The sequence below is a fragment of the Herpailurus yagouaroundi genome, unplaced genomic scaffold, assembly GCF_014898765.1.
Source record: "Herpailurus yagouaroundi ecotype Mexico unplaced genomic scaffold, PumYag 100, whole genome shotgun sequence".
NCBI classification, from domain to species: domain Eukaryota; kingdom Metazoa; phylum Chordata; class Mammalia; order Carnivora; family Felidae; genus Herpailurus; species Herpailurus yagouaroundi.
This window is the reverse complement of record NW_024412391.1, coordinates 65,139,674-65,165,670: the sequence shown is the minus strand read 5'-3', so window position 1 is coordinate 65,165,670 and position 25,997 is coordinate 65,139,674. Positions and strand designations below refer to the sequence as shown.

The following is a 25,997-nucleotide window of genomic DNA, read 5'->3' as shown; positions in this document are numbered from 1 at the left end:
CCCGTTCATGCTCTGTCTCTCTCTGTCCCAAAAATAAATAAACGTTGAAAAAAAAATTTTTTTAAATAAAAAATAAAAAAAAGAACTATAGTAATTTCTCAAAACATTTAAAAGACAAATTCCTAATTTTTAGTTTTACATGTTTTACTATTTGCGGATTGGTTCTTAACCCCACCTTACTACCTCACCAGAGGAGTTCAGGATCCAGCTCAGAAGGGACAAGTGGGTTAATGAATACACAAGAGTTTAATTGTTCATGAATAAATAGTCCTTAGATGAATATGAACCCACTTTACTACAATATAAGAAAATTAAAGTAAGAAAAATAAAGGGGCTCCCTGTTCTGACTTAGTGTGGAGTTCCTTCAGAAATTTAAGCACATGTGCCATCAGGCACCCCATCGTGTGCACCCTGTGCATCTAAAATGGTACTAATTATGTATTATCCTTGGGAACATTGAGGCAAGTTACCACATAAATCAGTTTCTGAGTTCTCTGGTTCATGTAAGCATCGTGGTTGAACAAGGCTAATTCAGAGGATTGGTGGAGAAGCTACAAAAATAGAAAAGGTAAATTAATAAAACATTTAGAAAATAAGAATATAGTATTTGCTAAGATCAGAGAATAAAAAGTTTTGAAGGGGAGAGAAGAACCTATGATTGGCATTGTCTTCTTAAGCTCTATGGTTTCTGTGGTCTAGCTTTTACTAGTTTTTATTGCAGATTAGCTAATTTTTTTTATGTTCTTCCCCACCTTTCTTTGTATGCTACAAGTAGTAGATTTGGTTTGACTGAACATGATGAAACTAATGGAAAAACCTACCAATGACAGATTCTAAAAGCTGTATCAATGTTTCTGTAAACATATATGATGCTACAAATTGTACATTTCTAGACCAGTGTTTGGAGAATTATATTAGCTTGCTTTTTGTCACGCCCCAGTCAGGCTAGGTGGTACTGTATGCCAAGATCACAGGCCCTCTTTTGAATTTTATCCCAGTTCAGAGGATCTGTGAATAGCCACATGGATTCAAAGTCACATTTGGTAATCATTTCTCTTGCTCTTATTCATAAGGGTAGTAGAGGGCTTAGCAAAAAGAACCATCATTTTCTGGACATAGCAATTCTAGTTCTAAATCCTATTCTAGGATTTTTACATTGCCTGTTTCACCTCTCTAGGCATTAATTTGCAGTCTCTGTTTTTATATTCTTAGCTTCCTAATCTTATTCATGTAATAAAAGAGCTTTGTCTGTAATCGGAAATTCTAAAAATTAAAACAATTCTAAGTAGAATTCTACTGCCCTTATCTAGTATTTCAAAAAGAGGCAAAATCAGCTCTATGCAAATGAAAGTTTTGTAAGAGAAATCTTTATAAAATAAAGGTATATGATTCTCGGTTTCTTTCTTTCCCCAGAAACCTCAGAAATATTCTCTAAAGATGATTACAAAACCATGAGAAAAGACAATAATTGTTCCTCCTCCTCCTCCTTCTTCTTCTTCTTTTAAGTTTATTTATTTTGAGAGAGAGTGCGTGAGCAGAGGAGAGGGAGAGAGAGAATTCCAAGTAGGCTCTGCGCTGTCAGCACACAGCCCGACACAGGGCTTTATCTCACAAACTGTAAGGTCATGACCTGAGCCAAAATCAAGAGTCAGATGCTTAACCAACTCAGCCACCCATGTGCCCCTAATAGTTCCTTCTTTTTAAGAGCTGCATGTGACAGAATGAGTTGAGAGCCATCCCCAAGAGGGATGTGGGCCTGGGTATAACTGAACATATTTATTGATAGGAGGGAAGGTAGGAGTATACATTTCCTTTCCCACCACAAAGTAGTCCTTTCTTTTGTAACTTTTTCACCCACCAGTTCTGTGCTCTTAATAACTGAACCTAGAATGCTTTCTTCCCTTAGCCTGTATAATTGTATTTTGTCTGATCTTGACAATATTGTCCATAGACCGAGTTCATAACTTGAGCCAATGAGCATTTCCCCTCTGTTTTCCTCTTTATGAAGTAGAATATGCTACTATGTAACTTCTGTGCCCTCTGAACTAATGCAAAGTCTTTCTTTTCTGAGGCAACTTTTTAAAGATTTATTGTCAAAAATACTTCTTAATACCACCCAAATTCTAATCTGTGAGGAGAAGAACTCAAATTTAACCTTATGTATAATGGTCATATCTCTCCTATATTACTGTCCCCAGTCCCTTTAATCACCATTGTTGCCATTGGAAATGGAGAACTTAAATAGAATTCATCTCTTCTAAATCCATAGACTGTCAAACATATTTTTGAGTTATTGAATAAAATTGAATGGCATGAATATTCTAAACAGTAATGTTATGTGGTTTTTAATATATCACCCAGCTGTGGAGCATTTATTTTCTGAAACTATGCAAAGAACCCTTTAAAGTAGTGTCACCATCACCATGAAACAAATTGAACCCAAGAAGAAGATTTGGATTATAGTGATGCAACTGATGAGAAACAACAGCGTCAGGTTTCTAGTCCACTGAAGTTTCCAGTGAATCAAAGTACAATGTGCAGACTTGTCAGGTATTTCAGGAAACTTCACAAGTAAATGTCTGCATTAATATTGTCAGCTCATTCTGTTTTCCTCCAATACCCACAATAAGGATTTTGATAAAACCTACTCTCCTGTTAGGGTCACGAATCTTGATTGAGTTAAAGCAGTAGTTTCATGCTTCATCTCCTCCACAGACTTAACAGGCAACAGACTCTTTAAGAGTCCTCTGGGAAAAATACATGATGTTGTTCTTGTTTGTGGACCCTAATAGTTGAGTCTCATCTTCTCTTGCAAAATTAGAGTCTCAAATCCTTACTTAGCTTAATAAACTCTGGCTCTGGAAAAAAATTTTCCAGATTGGCAGTATTTAGCTATTTTAGTATCAGAGTCCTGCTAACTAGCAGAATATATTCACCAGCTTGTCCTAGGCCCAGAAATGAAACATGATATTTATTTGATAGAAATGGATCATAAGACCCTGTTTAAATATCGTGTCTACTCTATACAAAGTATCATACCCATCTAAATAAATACTGTTGAGGGGCGCCTGGGTGGCGCAGTCGGTTAAGCGTCCGACTTCAGCCAGGTCACGATCTCGCGGTCCGTGGGTTCGAGCCCCGCGTCGGGCTCTGGGCTGATGGCTCAGAGCCTGGAGCCTGTTTCCGATTCTGTGTCTCCCTCTCTCTCTGCCCCTCCCCCGTTCATGCTCTGTCTCTCTCTGTCCCAAAAATAATTAAACGTTGAAAAAAATATATAAAAATAAATAAATAAATAAATAAATAAATAAATACTGTTGAAAGTTCAATTTATCAGATTTCAGTGGAGCACATGATTGACATGGGAAACATAGGACCTGCATTTGAGACTTAACTGCCATTAACTAGCTGTGTGACTTGATGGTAAATAAGCATCTTCTCTTATAATACAGTGATACAATTGAAGCCTTTGTAACTGATGCAGTCAACATAAAATGTACTAGTTCCAAAGTCAAACAATTTGGCTTCAAATCTCAGCTCATCTGCTTGCTCCTTGTGTGACCTTTGGCAGAGTATTGAGCCTCTCTGTGCATTTTAGATAGGATGATACGGAGGCACCTGGCTGGCTCAGTCGGTTAAGTGTCCGACTTCAGCTCAGGTCATGATCTCATGGTTCTTGAGTTCGAGCCACACATCAGTCTCTATGTGGACAGCTCAGAGCCTGGAACCTGCTTCAGATTCTGTGTCTCACTCTCTGCCCTCCCCCACTCACGCCTCTCTCTCTCTCTCAAAAATAAATAAATATTAAATAGGGATAATAGGGGCACCTGGGTGGCTCAGTTAGTTGAACATCTGACTTCGACTCAGGTCATGATCACTGAGTTTGTGAGTTCAAGCCCCATGTCGGGCTTTGCACCGATAGTGCAGAGCTTGCTTCAGATTCTCTCTCTCTCTCTCTCTCTCTCACTCTCTCACTCTCTGCCCCACCTCCACTTATGTGCATGTTTGGTCTCTCTCTCAAAAATATATATTAAAAAATTATAAAAAAGAAGAAGAAAAGAAAGAAATTTTTAAAAATGGGGATAATAGTACCAATTTGAAAGAGTTGTTATGTGGATTAAATGAGTCAGTATAGGGGCGCCTGGGTGGCGCAGTCGGTTAAGCGTCCGACTTCAGCCAGGTCACGATCTCGCGGTCCGGGAGTTCGAGCCCCGCGTCAGGCTCTGGGCTGATGGCTCAGAGCCTGGAGCCTGTTTCCGATTCTGTGTCTCCCTCTCTCTCTGCCCCTCCCCCGTTCATGCTCTGTCTCTCTCTGTCCCAAAAATAAATAAACGTTGAAAAAAAATTTTTTTAAAAATGAGTCAGTATATGTAAGGTATTACAACATTGCCTGGTAAACTCAAAACTACTAGCTTTTTTTTTTTTTCTCAGGATGGGGGAGGGGCAAAGAAAGAGGGAGAGAGAGAATCCCAAGCAGGCTCCGTGCTTTCGGCACAGAGCCCAGCTTGGGGCTCAAATTCCTCAATTTGAGGAATTCCTCAAATTCCTCACCTCATGTGAGATCATGACCTGAGCTGAAACCAAGAGTTAGATGCTTAACCAACTGAGCCACCCAGGTGCCCCCCAAATTCTAGTTTTTTTGAATTATTATTTTTAGTTGATTTGTTAATTAAGGGAGAAAGTTAACTAAAGGAAGAAAATCATAAAATGAGGATTTCTACTTAATCAGGATTCGTCATTAATATTGTTCTAAAATGGCAGTGAACTGAAATTGTCAACTTCTTGATAGAAATTTCTTCCATCAGGTGATGAAACTTTAGTAGAAGGTTTTTACTTTTCCAGAATCCTTTGGAGTCACTATATATTTCTGCCAATGGTTGTGCATATTGACAGATTTTCAAGGAAAGAACCATTCCTTGATCTCTTTTAGTTAACTATCATATTTGGACAGGATTAAGGATTTTATATTAGATAACCTCTTTTTCCTTTATAACGAAGCAGTTTTTCCCCTTAGTGAACTCACTCTGTTGGTGTGTCTACATTTCATTTAACTATATAACAAAATTCCTCTTCCAATTCACTTGTTTTTAGTGACATTTTGAGGTACAGTCTCAACAGCAGGTGCTAGGTCTGTCAGAAAACTTGTCACCAGTTATTGGTGTCTTGGTTGAAACTTTCTTCAGATATTTAACTTTCCAGTGTTTGCAGAATATTCCAGTCTCTTTATTACTTCTCTCAGAATAACCCTTTCCCTACACATGGCATAATTCAGATTTTCAACCATGTAATGTCTGGTAACATTGTTATTACCATACTTTAAAGTAGTTTGGGCTTATTTTCGCAAATGCCTTAGTTTTAAAATAACTCCCTTTTTAATTTACAGTCCTTGCTCTAACTTATTTATTAATTATAAGCCTCTCCTATTTATATACCCACTCTTAGCATTGCTCTGGAAACTGTGCCGCCTAGTTATAACATTCAGAGTGATCCTGCTGATTGAGCTAGCACCTGAGGAAGCAGCAGGTCTATATCCTCCAGTGAGGTTCTGGAAAAGAACATTTGTATTGCTGTCTAATGCAGCACCTTAGAGAACCAGCACACCTATAAGCAATTATGGCCTTTTGAAGAAATAACATTTATTTTTTCAGATTCCATTTGTAAACATTGGGTTTTCCCCTCACAACCCTCATGATTATTTTCCTGGTTCTGTCAGAAAATGTTCTGACACCAGAGCCAGTCATACTGGTATTGATTCTAGTAGGGAAAAAATATTCAATGTGTTGTTTAATCTTCATGGGGAAGAAACTTTAAAGTTAACAGAAATAATTTATTTCATTGGCTTCATTTAGATACTGCAGATATAGAAGTCTATTTTACACCTAAATTGTTTTTTAATAAGTCATGACAAATCTAGACACTCTATTCCTGCATGTATTCTAAGCACCATATGGAAACACTGTTCCTAGATCTGTGGCATATTTTTTACTCTAGTGTATGCTAGTATATGTGCCAAATTAAAATTAAGTTATCACAGATATCCCTTATATTTCTGGAAAGCAGAGTCGATTTTAATATGTACTAAAGTGAATGTAATATATAATATGTCTACTTGCATTTTTTTTACTTCCATTTTTAATCAACCCAATATTTTTTGAATGACTGTTAAGTCACCACTAAATTCCTAAGAAACTTTATAAAACCACACTTATGGAAAAGATTCCCCAAATGCCAGATTCAGTAATGTCAGGAATTTTTTTTTAACACTTTTTTTTTTTTTTTAATTTAAAGAGAGCACACAAGTGGGACAGAGGGCCGGGGGGGCAGGGTGGGGGGAGAGAGAGAAAGAGAAAGAGAAAGAGAAAGAGAAAGAGAAAGAGAAAGAGAAAGGGAAGGAAGGAAGGAAGGAAGGAAGGAAGGAAGGAAGGAAGGAAGGAAGGAAGGAAGGGAAAAAGAAAGAAAAGAAAGAAAGAAAGAAAAAGAAAGAGAGGGAGGGAGGAAGGAAGGAAGAAAGGAAGAAAGAAAATAAATCTTTAGCAGTCTCCATGTTCAGCTCAGAGTCCGACTCAAGACTCAATCCCAGGACCTTGAGATCATAACCTCAGCTGAAATCCAGAATCAGATGCTCCACCAACTGAGTGACCCAGGCACCCCAGTAATATCAGGAACTTAAGCAAACTAAATTACTCTTTCAAGATAATTGATGCTTTTTTTTTTCCCTTCAAAGCATTTTTAAGTATATAATTCAGAGGTTTTAAGTACATTCCTAATGTTGTGCAACCGTTTCCTATCCATTTATAGAACTTTTTACCTCATACCAAACAGAAACTCTAACCATTAAACAATAACTCCCCATCTTCCCTTGCCCCATAGCCACTGTTAACCACCATTCTACTGTCTGTGAATTCCTTTTTCTGAATATTTAATGTAAGTGGTATCATACGATATTTATCTTTTTGTGTGTGACTTATTTCACTTAGCATAATGTCTCAAGTTTCATCCATGTTGTAGTGTGTATCAGAATTTCATTCCTTTTTATGGCCAATTAATAATTCCATTGTGTGTATATACACCACATTTTGTTTATCTGTTCATCTGTTAATGGATATATGGGTTGTAAACCATATTCTGGCTTTTGTGAGTAATGCTGTTATAAACATTGGTGAGAAAATTTTAGTCATTGCGAAACTTTCAATTCTTTTAGGTATATATCTAGGAGTGTAATTGATAGATCATGTAATAATTCTGTGTTTTAAATTTTGAGGAACCATCAAACTGTTTTCCATAGCAACTGCATCATTTTAGATTCTTACCAGCACTGCATAAGGGTTCCAGTTTCTCCACATCCTTCCCAACACTAGTTAGCATCTATTTTTTTAATAGTAGTTAAGGAGAATTGAAACATTCATTCATTCATTCAATTCATTTGTTTGTTTGTTTATTTACGTGGTTGTTTATTTATTTTGAGATGGAGTGAGCAGGGGAGGAGCAGAGGGAGAGGGAGATACTGAAATTTAGCAGAGCTGTCAGCACAGAACCCTGTGCATGGTTCGAACCCACAAACTGTGAGATCATGACCTGAGCTGAAGTCAGACGCTTAACCGAGTCACCCAAGTGCCCCAAAACATTCTTAATATAGTAAAATGTTCTTCAGAGTTGGTAAGACTCTACCTGCATCAACAGGTGTGTCTTCTTAAGACTTAAACTTTGCAAATAAGATCTTTGTTTAAAATAACACATGATGATGATGATGATGATGATGATGATAATGATGATGATGGCACCTACAGATTGGGTTTTTCTCCTTTCAAAATGATATTTTGTTATTTACTGTAAAATTTCCTTTGTACTACAGAATATACCATTGTATTGAATTAAAATAAGTAATTTTTAAAGGCCTTAAGCCTTTTTTTTTTATGTTTATTTATTTATTGTGAGAGGAGGTGAGGGAGAGGCAGAGAGAGGAAGAGAGAGTCTGCCAAGCAGGCTCTGAGCCATCAGCACAGGGCTCAATCCCATGACTGTTGAGATCATAACAGTCAGATACTCAACCGATTGAGCCACCCAGGCTCCCCCTTAAGCCTGTTGGATTTTCTATATAGCTATAGAAAGAATGTAAAATCAAGTTACAAATGATAAATTGATATGTTTTTAATTATTTAAATCAAAATTTGCCAAATTCCAGTTAAACAGAAAATTGGGATTCAGCAAACTCAATGGTAAATTAAATTGCCCTAGCTGTTACTTGGGGATTCCAAGGTCAAAGTAACAAAAATGTAATGTAAAACAGTACTTTTCAAACTTTAAAATGCAGACGGGTTACGTGGTAATTTGATAAAATGTAGATTTAAATCAGTAGGTCTTATGGGCCTGCTCTTCTGCATGTTTAACAAGCTCCTGAGCAGTGGCAATGCTGGTATCCGAGGGAACAAACTTTGAGTAGTATTAGTGAGGACAGAACCTAACTGATAAAAATATTTTATAGCTCATAACTTATAGCATGCAAAACTAAATTATAAATGTTAGGTAATCTATTTGGAACTTTTAAAAATGTGTAAATGAATGTGCTGCTTTAAAAAAAAATTGACCTGGCAGTATCAAGCTCTAGAATCATATTTTCACTTCCTCTATCGAAATACTTCATTTCTCATTAGTCACTGTGCTTCAGTTTTCTCAGCTTTAAAATTGGAAGAGCACTGGGGCACCTGAGTGGCTCAGTCAGTTAAGTATCCAACTCTTGGTTTCAGCTCAGATCATGATTTCATGGTTCATGAGATTGAGCCTGGCATTGGGCTCTGTGATGCCACTGCAGACAAGAGCCTGCTTGGGATTATCTCTCTCTCTCTCTCTCTCTCTCTCTCTCTGTCTCTGCCTCTCCCTCATTCGTTGTCCGTCTGTCTCAAAAATAAATAAACTTAAAAAAAATGTTTTTTTAATTGGAAGAACACTTTTCACCTGTTCTTTTGCCTTGATGTTGATAAAGAATATTTAATTGCCTTGTCTATGTTTTCCTCTTCAGGGAGTGCCTTGGTGAAGCACATGAGCCTTGTGACTGCCAAACATGGAAAAATTGGCTACAAAAAATAACTGAAATGAAACCAGAAGAACGTAAGAGGAATCTTAGAAAGCTATACTATATGTTCTAATAGCATTCAAAAGATAATATGGTCATATTACTTAGAGTCTTCATTAAGTAAGTTTTCAATGCTATAGCTCTCCTGTTTAACATTACACCTCTAACCAACACCCTTTTGGACATCACAAGGTTTTTGCAATGGTGAATCAGAGGTTCCATATTTCTGACAGACTGTTTTAAGTTAAGATAAACAGGGTAAACAGGGGTCACATTTAAGTCCTTCTCCTACAGCCATTCCCCTTTATCCTGGGGTGGACCAACTAGCTTTTCTGTACTTTAACGGAAGAAATGTATAAACTGTAGTGAGAGGAAGTTTCTTACTTCCCTGGAATCTTCCATTGGATGATAAGACAAGTTAATTTCTTGGTATTATGTGGCTCTGTAGATTTACTTATATTAAATGCCATGTCTATAACTATTTTAACTGAGATTTTTATAAATATTAATCCTACAGAAATGCTATGAAATTGGTGTTAGTAATTCCATTTTGCAGATGAGGAAATTAACCCTTAGATTGGATTGAGTGACATCAGGAACAGGGTATGTGCCTAGAAACAGAACGGGTTTGAATTAGCCTTCCTAATAGCAATTCCTGCATTTAACAAGTAAATATATCTGCTTTGCAATAATTTCTCATCCCCTAAAGTGTTTTATGACAACTGTTTATTTTCAAATTAATATAAAAGTTAATTTTTTTAACTTTTTATATAATGGAATTAGTTGCAGGTATTACAAATCAGGATTAAGAATTAACTGGGGCACCTGGGTGGCTCAGTCAGTTGATCATCCGACCCTTGATTTCGACTCAGGTCATGTTCTCATGGTCATGAGATCAAGGCCTTCACTGAGCTTCGTCTGGACATCGAGCCTGCTTAAGATTCTCTCTCTCTTTCCCTCTGTGCCCGTCCCCCCGCCCCGCTCATGCACAACTGCACATGTGCTCTAGCTCTCAAAATTAAGAATAAATAAAAATTTAAAAAAAAGAACTCATTCAGGGGCGCCTGGGTGGCCCAGTAGGGTAAGCGTCCAACTTCAGCTCAGGTCATGATCTCTCAGTTTGTGAGTTTGAGCCCCTGTTGGGCCCTGTACTGACAGCTCAGAGCCTGGAGCCTGCTTCGGATTCTGTGTCTCCCTCTCTCTCTGCCCTTCTCCTGCTCACACTCTGTCCCTCTCTCTCTCAAAAATAAATAAACATTAAAAAAAATTCAAAAAAAAATTCACTCAGTGAACCTATACTTATTATGAGCAAAGCACATGATGATGATGCCAGCCTTCAAAAAGTAATAGGCTAGAAGGGAAGCAGTCAGATCATTACAGTATCACATGATAACTACTATAGTTGGATAAAGATGAGAGTAAATCAGGCTGGGCAGGCGGGTGTCATAGAATCTTCCTGAAGGTGGGCACCTGGGTGGCTCAGTCGGTTAAGCATCTGACTTCAGCTCAGGTCATGATCTCACAGCTCATGAGTTCAGCCCCATGTCAGGCTCTATGCTGACAGCTCAGACCCTGGAGTCTGCTTCAGATTCTGTGTGTGTGTCTCTCTCTCTCTGCACCTCCCCTACTTGTGCTCTCTCTAAAATGAATAAATGTTAAAAAATTTTTTTTTTTTTTTTTTTTTTTTAAAGAATCCTCCTGAAGACAGTGAGAGAGGAATTGGGTTTTAGCATATCTGCAGAGGCAGAGATCTGGCAGTTATTCCTGTCAGCAGCTGAAGTGACGCTGGCAGAGTCTGGCTGACAGCTATGAAACCCTACAGTTTTGTATTCTATCAGGCAATATACCATTGCCCAAGAGCTTGTCCTTAGCGTTTTAGATTCACAAGATTCATTTTATGCATTGACTCAGGGTCATTCAAATCCATGAAGAAGAGACTACTGTGTAAACCAGAATATCAGTTTATTAATTGATAATGAGGGAGATACCTTTCACATGATGAGAAGGCTTATGTCCCTTATCCAGGAGGAAAAGAAATGGATAATCTTAGGATATTTCATGGTGAGATCCAATTAAATATTTCTACCCTGTACGTTCTATCATTCAATCAACAATTCTTTTTAATATTTCCAATTCTTTTTTTTTTTAATTTTGCTTATGCTTATTTTTTTTTAATTTTTTTTTTCAACGTTTATTTATTTTTGGGACAGAGAGAGACAGAGCATGAATGGGGGAGGGGCAGAGAGAGAGGGAGACACAGAATCTGAAGCAGGCTTCTGGCTCTGAGCTTTCAGCACAGAGCCTGAAGCGGGTATCAAACTCACAAATCATGACCTGAAGTCGGACTCATAACTGACTGAGCCACCCAGACCCTCCTCAGCAAATATTTTTTTGAGTACCTGGTACATGCTAGGAACTTCCCAAATCAAAAACACCTGTATAGATTGTTTTTATTCCCCAGGTACGTTGTGTGTCTTTCTTGAATCCCAGATAATAGCTTGCCATTGCTCCCTTGACACCCATCCATTTTCCCTATTCTCCTGATATGTATGGGTCTGTGTACATGTGTGAGTTCCATAGATTAATACTAATATCCTGCAACACCTTTAAACATGACAAGACAATTGGATTTTGCTTTCTCTTTTTGCTTCAGGAACCAAGAAACGTATTTATTAGACATGGTTTGCTATTGCCCACCTACTTACATTTCTTTATACATTTATATGAAACCTAACATTAATGTCCATGGGAGAATTTGTAAGAGATGAGGCTGGAAAAATAGGTGTTGCCAGATTGTGAAGTTTTGCCAAATTGTCTGAAGTTATTTTATTAACAGAATAAGCCATAGAATGCATTTTTTAAGTAGGGAAGTGGCATCTGAGATATTTTTATAAAGATAAGTGATGACTAGGAAGGTTAGACTGAAGGAGAGATCAAAGTAGGGAGGGGAATTTTTAATTTGAGTAAGAGGGTAGATCATTGGTCAGCCTAGGAAATTCAGTTATGGGTAACTTTGGGGGCTCCTGGGTGGCTCAGTCAGTTAAGCGTTCGACTCTTCATCTCAGTTCAGGTCCTGATCTCACAGGTCATGAATTCAAGCCCCACATCAAGCTGTGTACGGACAGCGTGGAGTCTGCTTGGGATTCTCTGTCCCTCTGTCTCTGTCCCTCCTCCCACCCCCACACGAATAAATAAATAAATAAATATTTTTTTAAAAACAGTAACTTTCAGGGAACAATAATGAGTTTTGTTACAGACATTGTTAACTTGAGGTCTTGTAGGACATATATGTGGAGATGTCCAGTGGGATTTTACAAGTGCTTATCTGCAGCTTAGAAGAGATGCTGAGAAAACTTAGAAATAACTTGTTGCTTTTAAGTGATATCTTTATTATTTATTTAACATTTATTAAGTGGTATTTTATATTAGAATATGGAAATAAGGTGACCGCTACTTGAAATTTACATTTTAGAGATGAAGACAGCTATATACAAAACTAAGAAAAAGAAATATTAATGCTGTGAAAGAACAGCATACCTGTGGCACATTGTGAGGGAGGGAAGAGAGCAAGAGAAGACCAGTTCTCTACGAGAGTGTGAGGAAAAGCATTATAAAAGAATTGGTGCTTGAGCTGCTTCTTGAGAACTGGTAGATGTACTTCACGCACACAGGAAGGGTACTGGGGCTTTGGGTGAAGCAGAGCTGTGAGATAGCATGGTGTATTCAAGGGCTGCAGATACTGAGTACAAACCAGTGCAAAGGAAGGTGCTGCACCAGAGATGAGACTGCACAGGCAGAAGTCCAAATCAGGTGTCACGGGTGCGGCGAGGTAGAGGTTATGTGCAATGCTGGGAGGTCTGACTTCATCCTGAGACACTGAAAAGGAGTTTTGAGTCGGAGAGTGATAATCAAAAATGCTTACTGAGAAAGAACACTCAGGTGGAAGTGTGGATGGTGAATGAGGACCATTGAGACAGTAGGTAAGAACACTATTTCTGAGAAAACTTCAGAATGTCCAGGTAAGAGGATATGAGGGCTGGAACAAGACAGAGGCAATGCAGGTAGGAGAGGAGAGTTAAGAAGATGTAATTTTATTAAGTTGTAAATCTAGTGTACTTACCAGTTGCCTAGAAGACTTAATGCACAACAGGAAGTAATTAGTACAGTATATTTCATTCTTGAGTAGAAATTTAAATTCTTGAGTACAATTTAATTCTTGAGTAGAAAATGGCCATGTCTGATTTAAGATATAAAACAAGCATTTTGAAATGGGTGATTATTTTTAGTTATCTTTTAACATTGTAAAATTGGTCAATCATTCCATACCCACAAATAAGTTGTTACTAGGGAGAGAGAAAGAGAACAACCTAGCTAGTAAGTGCAGATTATTGGTGGAACTGTGACAAAATATCTTTACATACGATAATGATTCTGATAATGAAAAGAGAAGAGAAGAGAAATAGAAGCACTAGAAAATGGTATATATAGTCTATACATAGTTACTTTGGTGGCCAGAGACAGGGAGACCTCAAATTAAAAACCGAAGATTCATTTAAAGAGTTCCAAATAGGGTTTTAATTCAGAAAAATGGAGGAACTTTAGAAAATTGGATAGAAGACAGAAGACTGAGGATACCTAAAAAGTTGTCTACCAGAGAAGGACCAAAGCCAAGACTGCAGAAAAGTTCCCAGTTGCTGAGAAAAACCTAGGAATTTTCTCATTGTCCTCATACTGAAATGTGATGACCTGTTGACCACTATTAATGGCCACTGAAGTTTATGAAATTTAGGATAAGGCTTAATGCAAACAATAGTGGACCAACTGAAATGTTTAAGCAGAACATCATCATTAAATATATAAAAATAATATTCCAAGAAAGAAAAGTATGATTTAATGCTGTATGGTTTACATATTAATTTGGATCATGGTCACATATCTTTGGCCTAAGCATTTTCAACTGAACTTGTCAATTCCTGAGATCATTTTCTCCTTTATGCCCAGTTTTCCAAAGTCTTTGAATTATGAGACTCAAAAGGAGTGACAAAATCTAATGAGAAAAAAGTATTAGAAGATATACTAAGATTAGTTCAAAGAATTCAATATAAGGATTCAAATACTATTTTTCAGCACTGAAACCGCCTCTATTATGTCTAATGAGAGCAAGAAGGAGAATGATTATATATTCTGTGAAAAGATAGCTAATTTATAAAAATTTTCAGGCCAGTTTTTCCATACTACATAATAAATGGTTATTGAATAAAATTCAAATAGTCTTTTTAAGAAGTCAGTCTTTAAAATCAACATTTTTTTCACTTACATACATGTTGATTCTACTAGTAGATCTTAGATTGTTATGCTCTAATACTTGATTAAATGAAGTTAATATTTCTTACAAAGAGACCTAAGCACACTAGATTATTGAGGAAGGAAGATCAAGGTACAGTAGTCATGTAATTGAAGAGTCTGGAACTCAGGGTGAAGAAAACTTACCAGGTAGACTGAAGGGAGATAGATATTGCAGGTATGAAGAAGAGTATATACACAAGGCACATGTATGAAATGAGCATGTTCAGAGAACTAGAAGTAAAGGCCTTTTTCCCACTACAAGTTTCTGTTTTAATAATAGTTATTTCTTGAACACAATTTACTTCATACAATCCTCTAGAACACAGGAACTAGCATTCTCTCTGAGGGTGGTAGAAAAAAACTGTTATGTTGCAGGCCACACAAGCTGCTTTGTTTTAATGGCTTTGTGCTTTATTTATTATAACAATGGACAATAAAAGCCATAAGAATATGTTAGAGCCTCTGAGCTAAAAATAATGTTGATGCTGAAAGGAGGAGAAAGGCCACTCCTTAAAAAAAAAAAAAAGAAACTAGACATTGTACTTAGTGATTAGGTTTTAAAGCAGTACCCTTTGTAAATGGCATTACCTCCACAGCTTGAGCTGATTAACTATAAGTATAGTAAGTTCTTTCTGAAACTCCTGTTCTCCACTAAATTAACTTGAGAGTTCTCTGTAGCAACACTCTAATCAAACCATCTTCTACCAAGTGGGTTTAGTACTGGAGTGGAGTCTGGTCCGTTCATTGCTGTTATTGTCTCACTTTGCTATGTGGTGAAATTGAAAAACAGTGCTTCATAGTCCAGCAGTAGCTGCTGTTCTGTTGTTGAACAAACGTAAGTAGGTAGGCACTTGGGGTTCCTTGCAGCAAGACAGCCCCACTCCTCCACTGCTAAGCTCCATTGAAGGGCTAATCATAGTGCTCAGCTCTTCCAGTTCATATACTGAGTCACGTCCCAGAGGTCAGCCAGCCCAAACCTTTGTCTCCCTTCCCTCTCTAGGGTTGGGTAATTTTTCCTTTTAAACTTCAAAACTCAAAGAGTCTGATTTCTCACCTGCTTTTAACAGTACACTAACTACCCCACCCTTTTGAGAGTGGCTGCATGTACTCAGGGCCTTGATTGGATGGGCCATGTGCATTGATGTCAAAGTGAGTTTTGGACATCTTTTTCAGGAAAGAAAAGGTAGAGCTTCCCTGTGCACTTAGAGCTAGAAAACAAAACAAACTTAATACTGACAGGGAGGAAAAAAATGATTTTTTAATTGTGCATCTGCAACTCTAGCTCCTAACTCTCCTCTTGGGGTGCTGGGAGGGGTGTTGGTTATAAAACATAAGTTGTAAGATTTAGAATCTTTAAAAACCATGACATTCCGTAAGACTGCAGCTCTCAAATCAAAGTAGAATAAATTAAGTTTCAGATGAAGAATAGAAGATTAGTGTGGGGTTAGAGGGTAGGAGAAGCTTGCCAGGTAGACAGCAGCCAAATCATGAAGGACTTTGCATTTTTTGCTAAAGCAGTTTTATTTTATCTTGGCAGTCAGTGGGGAGCATCTTAAAGATTTAAAGGAGACTGTTTTTGTTTTTTTTTTCTCTTATTTTGAGAGCACACACACAGGTGGGAGAGGGGCAGAGAGAGAGAGAGAGAGAGAGAGAGAGAGAGAGAGAGAGAATCCCAAGCAGGCTCCACGCTATCGACACAGAGCCCAATGTAGGGCTTTATCTCAGGAACTGTGAGATCATGACTTGAGCCAAAATCAAGAGTTGGACGCTTAACCAATTGAGCCACCCAGGTACCCCAAAAAGCAATTTGTATTTTTAAAAGATCACTGTGTAGGCAGTATAGTAGAAGTCGGGGGCAGAAGAAGGAGCCAGGGAAATAGATTGTTTTTTTGTGTGTTTTAATTGTCTAGGCAAGAGGTGTGGAGTACCTTAGTTAAAGCAGTAAGCAGTGGGAATTGAGAGGAGACATAAACAAAGAGAAAGAGGTAGAAACAATGGAATGTGGCAGGTGAGGGAAAGGAGGGTGTCCAAAATCATGGTCTTCCTGGATTGACTCTGAGTTGATGATCATACCATTTACTAGGACAGGGAATAGAGAAAGAGGCAGGTTTAGGGGAAATGATAAGTTTAGTTTTAGACATGTCACATGGGATTCATTTTTAGTTTATCTGACGTTTTCATGGATAAAAATATTGATATTTCAATATAACTTTCATGTTTTTTACTATGGTGAAAAGTATCTGGTCATTATGTTTACAACTGACCCACAAGAAATTATGGTCTAGGGCCATTCTTTCTACAATAGTTAATTTAAACAGTAATATATTGCTTTTTTAAAATGGGTTTTTTCTTCCCCAATTTATTTGAACACAACTTTAGAAAGAAATCTTTAAATCATATTTCATATATCAAGCTTTTGGAATACACCTCCTTATCCTATAATCCTGCTATTCAGAATAAAGCAGTTTTAAAAGTTTGCCATAGATCCTAATAAGAAAGTAAATACATGGTTTGGGGAGCCTGGGTGGCTTAGTCAGCTAAACGTCCAACTTCAGCTCAGGTCATGATCTCATGGTTCTTGAGTTCAACCCCTTCATCGGGCTCTGTGTTGACAGCTTGGAGCCTGGAGCCTGCTTCAGATTCTGTGTCTCCCTCTCTCTCTCTCTGCCCCTCCCCTACTTGTGCTCTGTCTCTCTTTCTCTCAAAAATAAATAAACATTAAAAAAAAAGAAAAGAAAAATACGTGGTTAAAACTTAGAGACAGCCTACAAAGAACACTTTCACAGAGGGTAGGGGGAGGTTCCCTCTGAAGTTATACACTAAATCATGTATATTGTGTTTGTGCTTAATATCCCAAAGTTGTAGGAGTTAGTGAAGCTTATGAGGATGCTGCCAATTGTCTCTGGTTGTTAACGAACTCCAAGCCTTGTGCTAACTGTAAGTCTCCGATACAGAAGAATGAGGGATGCAATCACATGCAGTGTGCCAAGGTAAGAAGTTGAAGAGGATTTTGCATGCTTTGCTGTTAAAATCTTAATCTGTTAATCCAAAGAAGAAACAAGCATAAAAATGTTGCTGGGTTTCAGATGGATTCTAGCAGATTAAATTCTATATTCTTTGTTGAATGACATAAGTATTGCTTTATACTACTAAATTTTATACTCATGATGAATGTTAAAAATAGGTTAAGGATTCAGTGATATTTGGCCAGAAGATCAAAAATGCCTGAATCTTTCCCTGCTAATCATCTCTCCTAGTGATTATTTTGAGAGTTTTGCCTGTATATAAATAATAATATTAAATGATAAAGTGTTACTTTATATAGAGATCTCTTACAAAGCTGGCTTTTGAGCACACAGCTTAGTTTCAAAGCCCAAGTCAGGACCCAGGCAATTCCGCTAGGTCCAAATCTAAATCTTGGTGTCTATGTGTAAGTGGCTATATAATAAAGGTACCTAAGATTGTAGGCAGACTTTAAGTCTGCTAATGAAATCATCAATCAAACAAGTAATTATTTCCTGTATTGAAAATGCTGCAGCATCTGGGTGGCTCAGTCAGTTCAGTGTCTGACTCTTGATTTTGGTTCAGGTCATGATCTCATGGTTCATGGGATTGAGCCCCACATCAGGCTCACACAATCAGCATAGAGCCTGTTTGGGATTCTCTCTCTCCCCTCCCTTATCTCTGCCCCTCCCCTGCTCATGCTCTCACTTTCTCTCTCAAAAATAAGTAAATAAACTTAAAAATAATGGAAATGAAAATGCCAACAAAGATCTTGACCAAAAAATAACTAATATAAATAATGACTTTTGGAAGACTACCCTCCTGACATAGTTGCATAGAAAGAAACTGCCATATTTAAAATAAATTCTCTGGATTAGGTTAATAAATATTTTATTAATCCATGCCAAATTTATAAACATTTTTGTTTTAAAATTATAATGATATCCAATTTTTTTCTTTTCATTGGAAGCTCCATGTATATAAAAAATAATTACTTAAAATTGAGAGGATAATGTAACTCTTCTAATTTACATTGTGAAAGAAACCCAAATAGTTCAGAAGATTCCAATATTAAATACATCAATATCTTCTAAGTATTACTTGATTTTTTTTATATATATTTTTAAGTTTATTGATTTATTTTTGAGAGAGAGAGAGCACAAGCAGCAGAGGAGCAGAGAGAGGAGGGAAAATAGAATCCCAAGCAGGTTCTGCACTGTCAGCTCAGAGCCCAACGCAACAAGGCCTCAATTCCATAAACCATGAGATCATGACCTGAGCTGAAATCAAGAGTCCAGCGCTTAACCAACTGAGTCACCCAAGAGCCCCAGTATGACTTGAGCTTTAATATTAAAGCTAATGATCATTATCATTATTACATAAAAAATGATAGCAGTTACCAGATCATTTTTATAAGCTAATTAGTACTATAAAATTAATATAAATTAGTTGTCTTAGTGAGACAGTAATGATTTCCTAAGAAGGAAGAAGAAAAAAATGTAGTACAGTGTTCTGAGCAAAATGCTCAGAGGTGCTTATTATTAGTTCAGCTGGTCAGGCCAAAAGTATTTTATTTGTGGTCTTCTCTCCAATATCCATTATTAGTTTTTTCTTAGAAAATCTGATACAGACTATATAGATGTGTAAAGAAATACAGGTTGACCATAAAAAATCAGCAGTTGGGCTACTAATAAAGAGTCAGTAAAGAGGCAAGATCCGATAATTACCTTTATTTCCTTCAAACACTTACCAGTAGTAAGTAGTTGATAAATACGTATTGAGTGAATATTTTCATGAATTCATCAGGCTAATGATTTAAGATTTTTTATCTTAAACAGCTTTTTGCTTAAGCTTCTGTTGCATTTAAAAGAAACATTTACTTGCACACTATGTAAATGTAATAGTCTTGTCTAATATACCATCTGAAGTATTTGCATTGAACAAAAGAAACTAACAAATAATTCTTAGGACACAGAAGAAGAAAGACATCTAGAAAGTAATAACCTTGCTACAGAAAAATTTTATACTTTTAGAATTTTCTTTTTAAATGTGAAGGTGGAACAACAGATCATGTGTAATTGAATCCATGCTGTAATATAATGACTAAGTCATAATCTACTTTTATTAATGTCACAGTGTTGTGACGCAATACACAGTTTTTACTTTCTGGAATCAAACTGTTAAACATCTTAGAAGAATAGTGGGGCACCTGGGTGGCTCAGTCAGTTAAGCATCCGACTTCGGCTCAGGTCATGATCTCACCGTTTGTGGGTTCGAGACCCACATCGGGCTCTGTGCTGACAACACAGAGCCTGAAGCCTGCTTCATATTTTGTTTCTCCTCTCTATGCCCCTCCCCACTCACACTCTGCCTCTATCTCAAAAATAAACATTAAAAAAAATTTTTTTTAAAAAACAGAAGAATAACAAATTTAGCCTTATAAAAATAGTTTTGTATATTTCAGGAAAAAACCCACTTTTATTCATTTCTTTTTGGATAATTTTTAGGAGACTATTTAAGTTTTGCATTCTCACACATTTTAAATCACTTACAGTAATTTTCTTCAACTGAGTCTGTAAAACTATATGCTGCAACTAAAAAATAAAAGTTATTTAAGTTCTGTATTCTTTTTCTAATAGAATATGAAATTTGGCTATTTTGTAGAAAGTTTTGCCACTAATTTGGAGATATCAGTAAAGCTGTACTGAAGGGTACTTGTATCAAATTAGGCACAGAGGTTGCTAATAGCAAACAACAAAACCTGCATACTCTCAGAACCTTGATATCCACAATTTATTGTGTAAATGCATGTTAGTGAAGAGCTAGATGAATACAGAGACTTTAATTCATTTCTGTGTTCATGACCTATCAGGTAAAGAAAAAATTAGTAAAGATACAGAAGATTTAACATAATTACTAAGGTATATCTGATTGCTGTATATTCAAACTCTATATCCTGAAAATATGGATTACACCATCTTTGCAAGTATCCATAGAGCATTAGCAAAAACATTGACCATTGTTCATCAAATAAAATCTCAGTAATACTGCAGAAAATAGAAATAGTAATACCAGCATTCTCTTATCATAATGGAATGAAATAGAAATTAGTAATAAAGGTGGGAATGCAAGTTGGTGCAGCCACTCTGGAAAACAGTATGGAGGTTCCTCAAAAAACTAAAAGTAGAACTACTCTACGACCCAGCAATTGCACTACTAGGCATTTATCCAAGGGATACAGGTATGCTGTTTGAAGGGGCCCATGCACCCCAATGTTTATAACAGCACTATCAACAATAGCCAAAGTATGGGAAGAGCCCAAATGTGCATTGATGGATGAATGGATAAAGAAGATGTGGGGGGCGCCTGGGTGGCGCAGTCGGTTAAGCGTCCGACTTCAGCCAGGTCACGATCTCGCGGTCCGTGAGTTCGAGCCCCGCGTCGGGCTCTGGGCTGATGGCTCAGAGCCTGGAGCCGGTTTCTGATTCTGTGTCTCCCTCTCTCTCTGCCCTTCCCCCGTTCATGCTCTGTCTCTCTCTGTCCCAAAAAAATAAATAAACGTTAAAAAAAAAAATTAAAAAAAAAAAAAAAAGATGTGGTATATATATCTCTACAATGGAGTATTACTCAGCAATCAAAAAGAATGAAATCTTGCCATTTGCAACTATGTGGATGGAACTGGAGGGTATTATGCTGAGTGAAATTAGTCACAGAAAGACAAAAATCACATGACTTCACTTATATGAGGACTTTAAGAGACAAAACAGATGAACATAAGGGAAGGGAAACAAAAATCATATAAAAACAGGGAGGGAGACAAAACAGAAGAGACTCAGAAATATGGAGAACAAACTGAGGGTTACTGGAGAGGTTGTGGGAGGGGGATGGGCTAAATGGGTAAGGGGCATTAGAGAATCTAGTCCTGAAATCATTGTTGTACTATATGCTAATTTGGATGTAAATTTAAAAAAATATTTTTTAAAAGTTAATTTAAAAAAGGAAAAAAAAGAAATTAGTAATAAAGGTACAAAAGGCCTTTCCATTTGGAAAATTTAAATCTCTCAACTCCTGAGTAAAAAAAAAAAAAAAAGGGATATAAAAGTGGGAATTAAAGCATATATAGAAAACTAGGATAATGAAAATATTACTTTATCAGAACCTGAGTACCTATATCTAAAGCACTGCTCAGAAATGTTCCCTAGCCTTATTAAAGCAATACAAAATAAGGAATGATTTAAGCATATGACTTTAAAAATTAGAAAAACAATAAACTTGGAGACTACTAGGAAGAAGGATTTTTTTTAAGCAGAAATCAGTGACTTAAAAACTGAAAAACAATACAACTAATAAATCCAAAAAATATTTTGTTTTTTTAAAGATAAGATAAACCATTAAGCTTACATAAGAAAAAAATGAAGATAAGGGAGTTCAAAAACATGGTATAAGAATTAAGGGGACTAATCAATAAATAAAGCAAACTTGAAATTGGATGGATTGATTTTTTTTTTTTTTATGTTTATTTTTACTTTTGAAAGACAGCGTGAGCAGAGCAGGGTCATAGAGAGAGGGAGACACAGAATCGGAAGCAGGCTTCAGGGTATGAGCTGTCAGCACAGAGCCCAATGTGGGCCTTGACCTCACAAACTGCAAGATCATGACCTGAGCCAAAGTCGGACACTTAACCAACTGAGCCACCCAGGCGCCCTGGAGTGGAATGGATTGATTTTCTAAGAAAGTATAATTTATTAAAACTGATCCTAGAAGAAATACCCAAACAAACTTATTTCCATAGAACAGAAAGTTTTTCAGCAATCTCCCCCCTTTAAAGCAATAGGCCCTAACAGTTTCACAATAGAATTTTATCAAACCTTTAAAGAACAGGCAATTCTATTGTGACTTAAACTATTTCTGGGAGTTGTTTAAAAAAAAAAAAAAAATGAGGGATGCCTGGGTGGCTCAGTTAAGCATCTGACTTTGGCTCAGGTCGCACAGGATCTCACTGTTAGTGGGTTCCAGCCCTGTGTCGCGCTCTGTGCTTACAGCTGGAGCCTGGAGCCTGCTTCAGATTCTGTGGCTCCCTCTCTCTCTCTGCCCCTTCCCCACTCACACTCTGTCTCTCTCTTTCTCAAAAATAAACATTTTTTAAAAATGAAAACTTTCAAATTACTATAAAGTGAGAACCTTGATATCAACACTTGACAAGATTATAAATATTAAAAGAAAGTTATAGATCAGTCTTACTTATGAACAATAATGCATAAATCCTAAATAAGATATTAGAGGGGGGGAATCTTAGCAAATATAATCCAGCAGAAAACATTAATATAATTGTTAACTATATCTCAATTAGAAAATTTTGTTTTATAAAAAAAGAAGTAATTGACCACATGGGGTTTATTTCCGGAATACAAGAATGGTTCGGTATTTAAAAAGCTATTGCTGGGGGTGCCTGGGTGGCCCAGTTAGTTAAGCGTCTGACCTTGGCTCGGGTCATGATCTCACGGTGGGTGAGTTCCAGCCCCATGTCAGGCTCTGTGCTGACAGCTCAGAGCCTGGAGCCTGCTTCAATTCTGTGTCTCCCTCTCTCTGCCCCTCCCCCACTCGTACTTTGTTTCTCTCTCTCAAAAATAAACAAACATTAAAAAATAAAATGATGGGCACCTGGGTGGCTCAGTCGGTTGTGCCTCCAACTTCTGCTCAGGTCATGGTTTACGGGTTTGAGACCCACCTCGGGCTCTGTACTGACAGCTTGGAGCCTGGAGCCTGCTTCTGATTCTGCGTCTCCCTCCCTCTCTGCCCCTCCCCTCAAGCTCTGTCTTTCTCTCTTTCAAAAATAAATAAACATCCAAAAAAAAATTTTTTTTAAGCTATTGCTTTTTAAGAGCAATTGCTATACCTTGTCTTATTAGTAGATCCAAAGAGAAAAACCATATATATGTTCTATAGGTGCCAAAAGGGCATTTGACAAAAAAATCAACAACCATTCTTTATTAAGACACTCAAAAAATAGGTATAGATGGACTCTTCCTTAGTGTGATAAAAATAAATCTACTTCAGTCCAGAAGGTAGCATGATATTTAATGGGAAATACTAGACGTACTCTCAGTAAAATCAAGAACAAGATAAGGAGCTGTTCAAATAATATTAACTTGGACTGGTGATACCAGTCAACATATTTCGACAATAGGAAGAAATCAGAGATGTAAAAATTAGAAATGAAGTGATAAAAAAAATTTTTTTTGCAGATTGCAGAAAACCCACAAGAATCAATTTAAAAACTAACAAAATTCAGTAAATTAGAGTAGAAAATTAATATGCAGAAAGCAATAACCTTCATGTGTACCAAAAACATCCAAATAGAATATAAATTAAAAAGGAAAACCTCATTTATCTAGAAAGAAACTTAAGAAATACACAAAACTTATATAAAGAAAACCTTAAGACCCCCTTTTGTGTAGGACACAAAAGATGATAATTGGAAAGGTTGTTGGATAGAAAAATTCCAAACAAAAATACCAGCAGGTTTTGTTTCTGTATCTAGATAAGCTAATTCAAAAGTTCACATGGAGAAAGAAAGCAAGAACAGCTAGGAGAACTCTGAAAAATAACATTAAGGAAGAACTAGCCTTGTCAGATACTAAGCCTGTTGTAAAAGCTCAATAATTAAAACATCATGGTGGTGGAACATGAATCTAGAGATTAATCTAGAAACATAATAGAAAGCCCAGAAAATAGACACAGATATGTGGGAATTTAGTATATATTACATAAAGAAGGATCTCCAATCAGTGGAGAAACATGAACTGTTCAGTAAATAGAATTGAAATAACTGGGTAGCTGTGTGGAAAAGAAAGTTGAATCCATACTGTATACAGTATACCCAGATAAATTCTGAACAGCTCCAATATTTAACTGTTTAAAAAAAAAAAAAAAGTGCCAGAAGAAAACAGACTTAAAATGAGAAGATCTTTCTGACCCCCAATCTGTAAGCATTTAAAAAGGATGTATTTTCATACTGGGATTCTCATATTTTTGGCATTATCTGCTAATTTTGGTAATTAAGAAAGTGACATTTTCTTAAAAATGAGAAACAGGTTTTATATCAGTCCTCCTACTTAGAAACCTTTCAAACTTGTTTCTGGTTTCAAAACCAATTTGTCAAAGTCATCAGAACAACTTCTGATGAAGACTGGTGAAGCTTCAGAGACCAAAGTAAGACTACCATGCACTGGGAAAATCAAATATTAAATATTGTATCTGTCTTTATCACTGGGAAAGAATATCCTATTGATATATTTTTTTAATTTTTTAAAATCTTTATTTTTGAGAGAGAGAGCACGCACAAGCAGGGGAGGGTCAGAGAGAGAAGGAGACACAGAATCCGAAGCAGAATCTGTCAGCACAGAACCCGACGTGGGGCTCGAACTCATGAAAGCGAGTTCATGACCTGAGCCAAAGTCAGACACTTAACCTACTGACCCACCCAGGCACCCCTCCTATTGTTATTTTTAAAGATTCCTTGATACTACTTCATAATATTATGATTTACTTTTTCATTTATCCTCATCAGCAGTAATTTTGAACTACCTCCACATCTTTCATAGTGCAGATGAGGCTCCCAGAGGACACATTGAAAAAGATGGCATGTCTTTATGAAGATTTATTCCTGGTCACAGAGGCAGAATTGTTTAATCTCTACAAAGTGGTTGACTAGAAATCAGAAAACAATTTGCATCTTAACACAGGTTGATGTTTGCATATATGTTTTCTTTTGAAGTGCAAGTATGACTTTTGCTGGATTTGCCTAGAAGAATGGAAAAAACATAGTTCTTCCACAGGAGGTTATTACAGATGTACTCGCTATGAAGTCATTCAACATGTGGAGGAGCAATCCAAAGAAATGACTGTGGAGGTAAACAACTGTTTAAATTAAGGCCTCTGGCTAAGCCACTTAATACCATTGCAAGTATTTTGCATTTCTTCTTTTCCTATCTTTGTTATAATGAGGCCTTTATAGTAGCCTTTAATTTAAACACAATAGGTCTATCAACTTGAGAGCTTTTTTTTTTTTTAATATTCCTTTTTTTTTTATATTGGTAGAGGTAAGTCTCAGATATCCCTGTCTCTGTAATGACTTAACAGTTTTAGCATAATGTCAACAATACAGTATTATGTTATAGCATATAATAAATCTCTTTGCTTGGCTGCCATAACAAAATACCATAAAGTGAGTGGCTTAAATAACAGAAAGGTATTTCTCACAGTTCTGGAGCCTAGATCAAGATTCCTGCCAATTCGATTTCTGGTAGTTGACTCCCTTCCTGGCTTGCAGAGGGCTGGCTCTCTTTCTGCTATGTCCTCACGTGGTATGGAGAGAGAGAACCCTCTGGTGTCTCTTTCTTTTTTTATTAGAGCACTAATTCTACTGGATTAAAGCCCCACCCTAATGATCACCTCATACATAGGCCCTGTCTTCAAATCCAGTCAGTCACATTGGGGGTTAAGGCTTCAACATGAATTTTGGGGGGAGACAATTCAGCCCAGAGGAACAAGCAACGTAGTAAAACATCGAAGATCTGAT

The 25,997-nt window shown here is 36.9% G+C and overlaps 1 protein-coding gene across 3 annotated transcripts in view; it reads left to right on the top strand.

The window, feature by feature from the left end:
• Positions 1 to 25,997, top strand: part of ANKIB1 (ankyrin repeat and IBR domain containing 1) — a 156,107-nt gene that overhangs the window by 114,726 nt on the left and 15,384 nt on the right. For all 3 annotated transcript variants that reach the window (XM_040472703.1, XM_040472700.1, XM_040472702.1), the window contains exons 10-12: positions 9,014 to 9,102; positions 17,273 to 17,403; positions 25,194 to 25,328. In XM_040472703.1, the coding sequence (XP_040328637.1) occupies positions 9,014 to 9,102; positions 17,273 to 17,403; positions 25,194 to 25,328 (355 nt within the window). The remainder of the gene's footprint in view (positions 1 to 9,013; positions 9,103 to 17,272; positions 17,404 to 25,193; positions 25,329 to 25,997) is intronic.